At 33.0% G+C, this 12,833-nt stretch overlaps 1 protein-coding gene across 1 annotated transcript; it reads left to right on the top strand.

Moving 5' to 3' along the window:
• Positions 1-1,689: 1,689 nt before the first annotated feature.
• On the top strand, positions 1,690-12,741 carry LOC134272840 (coiled-coil domain-containing protein 171-like; the record flags this gene model as incomplete). The annotated part of the gene is made up of 17 exons (XM_062755007.1): positions 1,690-1,750; positions 2,680-2,803; positions 3,264-3,311; positions 5,464-5,632; positions 5,990-6,069; positions 6,270-6,444; positions 6,557-6,669; positions 7,229-7,317; positions 7,634-7,674; positions 7,831-7,925; positions 8,086-8,178; positions 8,284-8,583; positions 11,659-11,773; positions 12,011-12,114; positions 12,261-12,350; positions 12,438-12,599; positions 12,703-12,741. Coding segments are annotated over exons 2-17 (1,833 nt in total), but the record flags the coding sequence as incomplete, so codon positions are not given.
• Positions 12,742-12,833: the final 92 nt, after the last annotated feature.

Here is a 12,833-nt window from a genome sequence, read left to right as displayed (position 1 = left end):
TTGAGGCATCTTAGGGTTTCATTGAATGTCCAACAAGAAGTAGGTCACGGTGACCTACTTTTGAATATCTCAGGTACTTATTGGCTTAGAATCATCAAATTTTGTCAGTTTAGGCATCTTGGGTTTTGGATAACGTCGACCAAAAAGTAGGTCACCGTGACCTACTTTTGACATTCAATGGCTATATTTAATTATCTCTGGTACTAATTGGCTAAGAATCGTCAAACTTTGTCAGATTATGCATCTTGGGTTTTCAGAGAATGTTGACCAAAAAGTAGGTCATGGTGACCTACTTTTGAATATCTCAGGTACTTCTTTAATTAGAATCATCAGTCTTTGTCAATTACTGTATCTTGAGTTCTCAGAAAATTTCAATCAAAAGGTAGGTCACTGTGACCTACTTATGGTATTTTATAATTATATTATAACATCTTCAGTCTTAACTGGCTAAATATTATCAAACTTTGTAAGTTAATGCATTTTGGGTCTTATGATACTAATAGGGTTGGAGGCTTCTAATAGAAGTGATAGATTGTACAATTTATCAGAAGAGCGATTCAAGGCCCTTGGGCCTCTTGTATAAAAATTTCTACCCCACTCTCTGTATATAAATTAACTTTTATATATAGAATGTAGGGTAGATTTTATAGAATGTTTGTTTTAGGTAAATTTCGATTTGTTGGTATAGATCTTATCACAGATATGTCAATGAAAGATTATTTCTGAGAAGAAAAAAAAACGAAGAGGCCCATGGGGTCTATATCGAAGGGGGAGGGGGGTCCTGTCCTCAAGCACCTGTGTTCTTAACATATTAAATTAGAGACTGGATAAAATGAACTGTAAGATGAAATAATATTATTTTCACGCAAAGTGAGTACTCTTTTTAAGACTCTATAATTCTAAATATAAAATAATACATGTTTAGTACACGCTTGAATATATTTCCTATTTCTCTGATTGAGTGATCTCAGGCCCAATATTATAGAAAAACGTGTTCACCTTCACGTGCATGACCAATAGCTTCCAGGTGAAATTCTAACTTTATAAAGTTTTTTTTTCAACTTTGAAGTTGGTAGCTCCAACTTTAAAGATGGCTTTTACATGCAATTGTAATTCTCATCAGATATTGTGTGTTATATATTCAAAATAAGTATTTCTTTAATTATATTTAAGATTATTTCATTTTTAAAAACAAACTTGCAACAAAGCATCGATGGATAAAGGGAAATTTAAGTTTGTTCAAATTAAGATTCATATATTGTCCTCTTTCAACAGTTCAAGGGAAGTATACATAGGTCATGTAGAACTTGGATATTTGTAAGTGAAAGTATTTTAATAGTGACATCGTTTGTTCAGTTTCATTTATTTATTGACAATTAACACTATCATACATTATATATTGATATGGAGCATATTAACTTTAAATGAAATTAATTTTTCATTTGTTTTAAATTCCAAATTTTATCTTTAATTAGTGAAAATCAAAAACTAATTTAACAGTTTAATTTTATCCACTTATAATAGGTGCTTGTATTTATGATATTTTGAAGATCTGTGAACTTCTTTTAGATTGAACACAAAACCATATCTTGTAACGATGCCTTCTGCAGCTGTTTGAACTTGTTTTCGCGGGTAATGCAGATTTTGAATTTTATCCAACCAACAGGCGTTATTCTTATCAGTCCGTATCTGCAGTTGTAAACAATATGGCGATCAGGGGGCTACGGAAATAAGTTGTAACAGCAATAAGGTTTTATTTTCTCACATTTCAGCTCTTGTTTACTTTAACCCAGTAGAAATTTCATTTTAAGTGTTCAGTCATTTATTCAGTGCATGCATATGCAAATCATGTGTCGCTTATTTACATTTGATACTAACGTTTGGAACCATTGGCATTGCATTTGACAGGTTGGGACAAATTTGCCGAAAGAGGATCTAATGACCCCTTTTGGATATAATATCCCAAATTGGATATATATTTATGGTATATGCAATGTAGAATGTTTATGTAATTAAAGCGTAAATCCACATGGTCTTTAGGAAAATCATGAATAGAAACAACTTCTGGTAAATACATGTAAGTTTTCGATCTGCAGCTAGGCCTAGGCCAGGCACCTATATACTTTACTTATACTGTAGTATAGGGCTTATAGGTCCCTGGGTCCCTGGCTAGTCCTATTGTTTTTGTCAGACTCTAGGATAACACCACAAAGGAATCAATCATGCAAGATGAGAGGTTAAAGAAACACATACTAAAAGTTGCTGAATATGATGTAGATTTAAAAAAAAAAGGAATCTAATTATCCATCTTCTTGCAAGTTAGTTGTAAATAATACTAAATATTATTAGGATATATTATTCGAATGGGCCATTATACTAAGATAGGTATTTTTGTCTCAACCTGTTTGAAGAATGTATTATGTGAATGCCTGAATAGAATATTACTCGGCTATAGCTTGCTGTGAATGTTGCATATAAATATCAAAAAGGAAACACCAATCTTTCTCTGAAAAATTAATGCTAGCTATATACCACCACTGTTTGCATAAAACATTACAGCCACTTGTGAACCACTTGTTCACAAGTTACAGCAAATCAAACAACATTCCTATGCACATTTAGATATAATTGATTATTCAAAGAATAAATAAATCAACATTCACGTCTTGCGTTTATTAGTAAGATGGAGGAAGTAAAAAGCCCCACAAATGAGTTTGAGCTTTTGGGAGACATGGAAGGACAGGACTCACAAGAAAGCACAAATGCAGAGGAAGAAGAATTCCCAAGTTCCAATGAGCAGTTGGTAGGTTATGAATACACGATACATATATACTATTATAAGATATTTGGTGTTTTGGTTTGATCAACAAACTATTCAACACAAAGTTCCACTGCTGATTTATGTTTTTAAAAGGGGGTATCTGGCCAACATTTTTGTTCATTTCTCATCGTTGGTCTGAGAAATTGTACAGTTTTAACTCATGTAGTATTTTTAATAAGCTTGTAATCCCATCCTCCTCCTATTGATATAGTAGTGTATTCAGGTTTTGTCTGAACTTGACATACAGCTCAGACAATTTAATTGGAATGCATTAAGTAGAACAAATAAAGTAACCCAATCATAATATGGGAAAATGAGTCTTCAATTACAGTGACTAAAACAAGACTGTATTATATTTGTGAACATTCAATATAAACTGAATATTCTATTTCATTAAAATTAAAAAAGTTCTACATACATGTATTATAACATATTTGGACAGTACTTTGGAGGCCTTTGTCCACCATCAAGTAGTTTTTACAGGGGTAGGGTAAGTCAATATTTATTTCAGTGTTGTAATATCATATGTGTGGCTTATGGTATCCTTAAACATCTGATTCTGCAGACTGTATCATTTGGATATATTTAGAATGATTATCTAAGTAAAATGCAAGATACAATTTTTTTTACGATTTCCTTTTCAGTAAACAAAATAGTTAAATATGTGTCTTTCTCTCTCTGAAAGCATGAATTTTTCTAAATGTTCACAATCTATTTACCACCTGTAGAATCATATTGACCAGACTATTTGTGGTAATGTCACAACCACCCCTCCTCCTTTTCGTGACCCAATTTTCATATGAGTGTGGGCATGCTGTTTAGAAAAATGACAAATTACAATTTGTTTTTGACTAAACAACAATTTTAGTTGATCTCCATCAAACTGTTTTGATTTCTATAAATTTTTTTTTGAGAATGAAATGTGCAAAATTTGTTATTATTTTGACTTTAGAACTCAGGCATGTCCAATTTCAGTAATATCATATGACGCTGACGCTGACATTATATTGCACATTGAATTGAAGAAATACTATTTATTCTCTCCAAATCATGAACATTTTAGAATTTACATATTTTTTAATATATCCTAATTACTGATGATGTCCAACAATATTTTCCCACATTTAATATACATGCAATTGTAATTATAGAATTTTTTATCAACATGATCAAAGTTTAAGTTTTGGGCAGATAATGGCCAATGTTGCACATACCGGTACCTACTAGTTGGTTATCTTAAGACTCGATCCATAGCCATTTCACAAAACTGTCATACTGCAAAATACCAGTAATATTGCTTAGTCTGACTCGTAGCGATCGAAAAGCATGATAAGAGGACCAAGAATATTTACGGCAAACTTCTATAGAAAATATGATTACATGTATAATTTCAATTCAAGCTACCGTATAATTCCTATTAACCGCCCCTGCCCCTATAAGCGCCCCCTAGGTCATTTTTCAATTTTCAGGTAATAAGGGCCCCCTGTAAAGTGATTAAAATCATCTAGAATGGTATGAAAAGTCTGCCAAAATTTGAAAAAAGTGAAAATGAAACTCGTCGTTTAACCAATTTCTCAGTGGAAAATGAATCAATTAACATATAATTTACCATTTTGGGTAGATTATCTTCATGTAAAGTTAGAAATTGTTTTAGTGGTTCTTTGAATTTACTTTTATTTTCCAAAAGATTTTTCGAAGCTAAATTATGAGACATTAAATATTATAAAGAGAATACCAAATTAACCACCCCCTTTTTGCCCAGGGCGGTTAATAGGGATTATATGGTATATATTGCTATTGTCACTGTTTCTTTCATTCTATTTTGCTTTGTTGGGTTTCTGTAATTAAATTTGCATGAAAATATTCATATTGTCTGACTGCTTGAAAAAGAACTTAATATGCATGTTTTTTAAATATTTTTTTTGCCTTTAACACTAACAAAAATTATATCATGGACTTATTTTGAATTTCAATTGAGCTTAATAAATCAATAATTACAAAAAATGTCATCTGCATTTTATCAATGTTTTCTTTCTGCATAATTATTAACTATATATCTGTTATTTTTTAAGTCAATAAACAGTATTAGCATTGCTTTATCTATGCCCAAATAACACTCTAAACACTAGTGCATTTGTGGGCAAAGAGAGAGAAAATATTGTGTCAGACATTCTTTGATAAATGATTCATTGATTGTAAAGTCACAGTACAGGTGTTAAAACTTTTGTTGTTATTTTATAAACAAGATAAGAAACAGCTGATATGCTTTGCTATTGACACCTTGAAATATTTATTTTGTAATCTTATAAGATTAAATCTTTACAAAAGTTAGTGATAAATAATAAACAGATCTATGGGACACTAAAATGTACAAATAGTCATCTTATTACAGGTAGTTGAGTAAACCATTTTAAAGTAAACAAAGTTCTGCACGATTTTTACATTAGTTTTTCGAAATTTGGTCACTTAAGTTAGATATTTTACAAGATTTAGTAGTAATTTAGAAACAGCAGAAGTGATGGAAAACAGAAAAGATTTATGGAAACGAAAACGCCTGCTTGTGAGATAATTTAAATTAATTACTTAGGTAGCATCTACTCTAAGCTAATTCTGTTGTAGTTCATGTGACTTATTTTTTATAGCCCAAGCCAGAGGACACCTCCAATAATTACAGGAACGTGACTGCCGACTGGAAGATGTCGCTCTCTCGATCTCCGATACAGAACGACGACGTCAATAAATACAGACTGGAGAACAATCAGCTCCGCCTACAGGTCAAACAACTCAACCTTGACCTCCAGTCCGAACAAGGTCAGCTGGTCTCATTGTACTGCCTCAATATAGGATGAGGACTAATTAAATGGATTTCTGAACTTATTTCATCTTTAGTTATTTAAAAAAAAATCACAGATAGTGATCCAAGCAATTTGTTTATGAATTAATATAGATCTATTTATATATGACTACTAGAATATTTTCAGCAAAAAAAAAAAAAAAAACAAAGCATAACACATGTGTATTTTTTATTCTTAAAAACGTTGAAAATCATTGTGAAATTCTAATTTTGATAGTAAGAATTTTATCAAAAAGCATTTCTGAAGATCTATGATTTGAAAATACTTTATGCATAAGTTTTCTATCAATACACCACATTAATATCTATTACAGAATCCCTGTCTCAAGTGCGCAGAAGATTAAATGCAGTAGAGAAAGAAAGACTTGAAGCAGCCACTCGTTCAAATGCAGAGGTATATATTTGTGTGTGCGTTTTTCAGTGTACAAATTTTACTGTAACCAAGCGTTTAGACAGTAGAGTTCCATAAACTACATTAATTCATACAGTATAAGAAAGTTCATGTACATGTAGTGTGCGTCACTGACATAAAAAAATATAGGGTATTTAAACTAGGGCATGACATAAAGAGTGTGTCTCAATGTATATTTCCAGATTTCTGAGTTGGAGAGCCAGGTCGCCAAATTGAGGTCACAGCTGGAGAAAGGGGAGGCCACTCGACAAAACCTAGAGTTTGAACTCACAAAATGTCAGCGAGAAATCAACCACCAAAGGAGCTCCTCCTATGAGAAAGAAACAAAGCTTACTGATGTCAAGGACCAATTACAAGGTGGGCCATATTATTATGAATTAAATTAACAGTGTGAGAAACTACTGATTTTGTGGAGATTTAAAATTCAAACTCTTTAGAATCTTTATTAAGTTGACTGATCATTTTGTAGCTAAAATTTCGGAATTGACAAGGGACTTGCAGGATACCCAGCATCAGTTAGAGATTGAAAAACAAGGATCAAAGGAAACAGAGGCTCAGCTCAAGATGAGCATTGAGGAGAGAGTAAGATTATGGTTTATTACTAAGGAGAGAGAGTAAAAAGAGATTTTGGTGAATATTTGTTGAATTTTAAGAAGAGTTAGATTTTGGTGTGCTCATCCAATTAAGGATGTTGGTGACGGCAGGGCCTGGCCTAAGAGTGTAGAGAGTAAGATTTTTAGAACATTGAGGAGTGAGAGTGAGATTTTGTTGTACATTGAAGAAAGAGACTAAGATTACAGTGAACATTGAGGAGAGAAAGTAAGATTTTGGTGAACATTGAGGAGAGAGAATTTTAGTGACTATAAGGAGAGAGTAAGATTTTCATGAAAATTGAGGAGATAGTTATTTTGATGAGTATTGAGGAGAACAACATTTTGCTATACATTGAGGAGAAAGTAAGATCTTGCTTTACAATGAGGAAAGATTTTGGTGTAATAAGTGTATGTTGTGGACCAATTCAGTTATTTTTTATTAATTTGGTAAATGTTTGCAGAAATATCATAAATATAATCTAGAAGATATCTATGAATTATTTGATTCAGAAGTATAAATTGTGAGTGTGAATTTCTTTTTTCTTTAGAATCATTCAGTGTCAAAATGTCACACAGAGCTGGATATACTGAGAGCAGAGAGAGACAAACTGGATTCTCTTGTTTTACAACATGAAAGGTAAATACTACATTAGTACTGTACTCATTGTAATACAGCTCCTTACTATCTTTGAGTATCAGTATAGTTGAACCATATTTGCGATATTCACATACATGTCTACTGAGCTACAGTATTCAGTACTCTTTTATGAAGTCAGTTACACAGAATCAGAGTAGGTAGGAATTTTGCAGACAATCATACGTCTGGATAAGACAACATCTTAAACAATTGAAGTTAGCTAAAGGAATTTTAATTTTTCATTGTTTTAGACAATGTTCTGGATAACACAACATCCCTATTAATCAGTTTTCAATGTATTTTCTATTTATTTCAGTGCCATATCTGAGTTCTCAGAGAAAATACAAGAACTAGAAAGTAAGTACACGTGTTTCATTGCTTTTCTTCATACACACTGTATTAAATATCTAATTACTAAGTAAATTCATTACAAAATTATATGGAAGAATTGTTCAAAGTAGGAATAGAATTGATTATTTACCAAGTTACTGTCATTTTCTTTTTCTTTCTTAGGTGAAAGAAAAAATCAAACAGAAAACCTAAGAAGAACTTTAACAGAAATTGAATATGCAAAGGAAAGAGAAGATAGGTTGAAGAAGGATTTAGAGGTATCAGAAAAGGGGAACTAATTTGAATAAATGTTTTATACAATTCTCGAGTTGTGATGCATGTATATCATATGGTAAAGATTAAAATACAAGTATTGTTAAATCAAGTACAGTTCACTAATTAGAGATTCTGTTAATGACTTTATTATTTTGTGTGTAGATGTCCCTACAGAGGCTCCGTACAGTGGAGGAAAACATTGAAGCTGAGAGGGCAGCACATCTAGAAACAAAGTTCAATTCAGAAATCATACAGGTACTGAAAAATAATATTTCCCTACAAAAACAAAAGAGTACTGTTATAACAATGTAGGGTACCTTATCCTTGACATATAATTTCTATTGATTTATTCTCTATCAGCTTCGAGTAAGGGACTTGGAGGGGGCTTTGGAGGTAGAGAAGTCAGCCAATGACGAAGCTAACAAGGCAATAGACCGCCTCACTAAACAGATCCGAGAGCTGGAGCATTCGTACGAGGAGGAGCGGAGGAATAACAAGGACACAAACACTAAGCTGGATAAGCTGGAGAAGGAGTATAGTTCTGTGAAGAGACAGCTGACATCAGAGGTGGAGAACAAGAAAAACGTCATACTAAACCTGTCAAAGGAACTGGAGGTCCATCAGAAAAACTTTAACGAGCTCAAAGAGGAGCTATCTAAGGTCAGTGTTAATAAATCTTAGTACAGTACCAGATTCATTATTACCGTAATTTTCGGGTTATAGGTCGATGGGGTATATAGGTCGAAAGGCTCATTTCAGCCTTAATTTTTGAAAAATCCTAAGATAGGACGAACTTACTATATAGGACGAGGCTTTGTTTCCCGTTTTCTAAAGATTCTTACGCAGATACAACGTATCAGAACAGGTAAACCTCTAAAATTACCGGGTCAATTCCGTGACATGAACGTATCAAGAAAACAAACAGGTATTTTAATGAGTACAGCATTTAAATAAAGTTTTAAAAAAATGTAGTTAAAACTTCTTTGAATTGTGTTACTACTTTTTTTTCTCCAACTTGCCTGTTAATAACTCCGTAGTTTCATACTGTTGTTAAACCAGAGGCAAAAATAACACGTAAATATGTTTCTTATTTTAAGCTATAATTCGGGAAATACCCGAGATCAAAGAATAATAATTCTGATTTCAGAACAACTTGGACACATTCCTAATATAGTTTATTCAGTCAGTCATTTACCGGTGGACGACAATTGCTTCGATGTCCGCCATTTTCATTTTTAGCTCTACTGGTCAGAGACCAGAAGAGCTTATGCGATAGTAATGCGTCCGTCGTCCGTCCGGCTGTCTGTCCGTCCGTCTGTCTGTCTGTCTGTCTGTAAACAATTTTTCAAAATGCTACTCCTCCTACAGTTTTGGTCCGATTTCAATATAACTTGGCACACAAGTAGACTACACTAAGATACATAATTTTATGCATCGGTTTTTGATTTCGATGAACGGTGTTGCCGTGGTTACTAAAAATAGAAATTTCTGTGAAATTCTTTCAAAATGCTACTCTTCCTACAGTTTTGGTCTGATTTCAATATAACTTGGCACAAAAGTAGACTACACTAAAATACATAAATCTGTGCATCGGTTTTTGATTTCGATGAACGGTGTTGCCGTGGTTACTAAAAATAGAAATTTCTTTGAAATTCTTTCAAAATGCTACTCCTCCTACAGTTTTGGTCCAATTTCAATATTACTTGGCACACAAGTAGACTACACTAAAATACATAATTCTGTGCATCTGTTTTTGATTTTGATGAACGGTGTTGCCATGGTTACTAAAAATAGAAATTTCTTTGAAATTCTTTCAAAATGCTACTCCTCCTACAGATTTGGTCCGATTTCAGTATAACTTGGCACACAAGTAGACTACACTAAGATACATAATTCTGTGCATCGGTTTTTGATTTCGATAAACGGTGTTGCCGTGGTTACTAAAAATAGAAATTTCTGTGAAATTCTTTCAAAATGCTACTCCTCCTACAGTTTTGGTCCGATTTCAATATAACTTGGCACACAAGTAGACTACACTAAGATACATAATTCTGTGCATGGGTTTTTGATTTCGATGAATGGTGTTGCCTTGGTTACTAAAAATAGAAATTTCTTTGAAATTCTTTCAAAATGCTACTTCTCCTACAGATTTGGTCCGATTTCAGTATAACTTGGCACACAAGTAGACTACACTAAGGTACATAATTCTGTGCATCGGTTTTTGATTTCGATAAACGGTGTTGCCGTGGTTACTAAAAATAGAAATTTCTGTGAAATTCTTTCAAAATGCTACTCCTCCTACAGTTTTGGTCTGATTTTGATATAACTTGGCATACAAGTAGACTACACTAAGATACATAATTCTGTGCATCGGTTTTTGATTTCAATGAACAATGTTGCCGTGGTTACTAAAAATAGAAATTTCTGTGAAATTCTTTCAAAATGCTACTCCTCCTGCAGTTTTGGTCTGATTTCAGTATAACTTGGCACACAAGTAGACTATACTAAGATACATAATTCTGTGCATTGGTTTTTATTTTGATGAGTGGCAAGGATCATTTTTCTATTTATTGCTGATTTAAAGTTTCCAGTCCCAACTGCTACTTTTCTCTTCCTTTGTTTTAAGTATAAACCAGTAGACCTACAGTCTCGACAGAGACTTCTGGTTGTTCTTCAGGGATTTGCTAAAACCCGCAAACGACCATTGAATGTATATATAAAGCAACAGTAAAGAATTGAAATAATATTACCACGCTGTAAGTTTAATTTATAAATTTAATTGAGAGTACCGGTACATCCACAATTTGACAGTCATTATGAATTTGGCTTTGTTTGTTCAATGATGTATAACACTAATACCCTATAACGGCACGTGGATTTGCTAATCATGCCCTGCGGGTATTAAACCAGCACAGGTGTTGAAACCTTTGCGTGTACACAGTGTAAATCCTTTTATCTGTCAGACAATTAAAATTCGTTAGAAGCCAACTAGCAACAATTTATTTCACTCATTTTACATTAAAATAAATATAAGACTTTTACAATAAAAAAATTAATACTATTTCAATTTATCAATCTACTTATTAATGGTAAAACACTACACTTGTGATCTTGAAAAATTTTCCGTATTTTAAATTTTGATACGCGGTTGCGGTTTTACTTTTAGTAAACGATAGCAACTTGCTAACTTCACAAGATGGCTACCGCATGATGGCAATGGATAACACGTTGAGGAATTATTAACTTGATGAAGCACAGTTTTTTCCTTTGTCATCAACGGATATTTAATGGAATTTATTTTGTAAGAAAGCTATAGAATAAATATTTTATTGTTTACCTAAGCATTAATTTTTCTGCGTAAAATAATGAAAAAAGTTATAAAAGTGGCACCGATTTGCATTTTTCGTAAACTTGAGCCTTAGAAAGGTCGAATTTGTATATTGGGCGACCCCAGCGGTTCTGAGAAAAAAAGTATCGACCTATAACCCGAAAATTACGGTATATGTGTTTACCTATAAAAAAAATTCATAAACTTTAAACAAGAGAATTTTATTTGAGAAGTTGACTGTTCAAGAGTTTTTTCACGCAAATCTTTTCAGGCTTTTGTGTAACTTGTAAGTTGCATGTATATTGTTATTACTTTATATTAATTAACTAGACATGCGGATATCAATATTTGTCACCAGGTTGTTGAAGGTTATACTAATTACTGTATGAGTTACCTTTTGATTTCAGGCCAAGAAGAGGCAGATTTACCTGGAGGAGACGTATGGAGGAAGTATGAGGGAGCTGGAGCTGCTACTGAACAACTTCCAGGTGGACGAAAAACCCAAACGGGCCTCAACATCTAGTAAGTCACTTCTACAGGAACACACAGTATTAAATCCATTGTGACAAAACATCAGATGAACTATTGTCAAACAAATTCTGGGGCACACAGGCTCATTTCTGGTCAGAAAAACTACAGATTACAAATTGTCAAACAGTATCCTTTTTTGATGAGGAATTTAATTATTTAAATTTTTAAAGAGATTGTAATGATATGATGGTTTATGAGGAAATTCAATGATGTTATTTTTTATTTCAGAGAGTAAGAAGGATAGTAAAAGTACGGCCCCATCCTCTGTCCTGGAGACTCTACGAGTGACTTTGACTGAGTACAAGAAACGCCTGGATGACACCACAGAGGAAGTGAGTCACCTCTATATAAGCACTGTGTACACTAAATACATGTACAATGTATTAACATCAATATACCGGTAAATATCTATGAAACAAAATCTGTAAAAATTCTTTAAAACTTCGTAACTCACAAAAATTCTATTTCTATTGAAAAGCTTGTAAAAATGAAAAAGTCCAGCGATGCTCTTCATAAAGAGATTGAGCAATGTAAGGAGATGATCTGGGCAAAGGACAAAGCACTGGAAGTAAGTGCATGGAAATAATCAAGAAAAACAGCTGATACATTATTAAGAATTTCCAATAGGGTTTCTAAAATGTGTATATATTCACAGGATGCTCAGAAGAACTACACGAGGACAGCCAAGGAGTTGAACCGAGTGAGATCGGAGTACTCGGAGATGGAGAACAGCATGGCCAAGATGAGAATAACTCTACAGAGCTCCAGTAGTAACTCCACCAAGGACAGGAAACGAGTACAGGAACTCTCAGAGGAGGTCAGACATATCATACAGGAGCTCTTATCAAAATTTATACAAAAATAAATGTACTTGTAGTCAGTCTCTGTAAATATAACATCAATGTCATTTTATTTTCCAGATTATGAAATTGGTTAAAAGACATAAAGCAGATGATGAGGTAAAAGAAAAATCTATTTGCAACACAGGATTATTTCATTTCTTTACTGCAGTGGCCGTTCAATAAAAAATTAAATGGAGGGGATTTTACTA

The sequence above is a fragment of the Saccostrea cucullata genome, unplaced genomic scaffold (assembly GCF_032062105.1).
Source record: "Saccostrea cucullata isolate Sc308-1 unplaced genomic scaffold, CSIRO_AGI_Scuc_v1 ctg8026, whole genome shotgun sequence".
NCBI lineage: Eukaryota > Metazoa > Mollusca > Bivalvia > Ostreida > Ostreidae > Saccostrea > Saccostrea cuccullata.
Note: the sequence above shows the minus strand (reverse complement) of the source record. Positions and strands in the feature narration are given on the sequence as shown.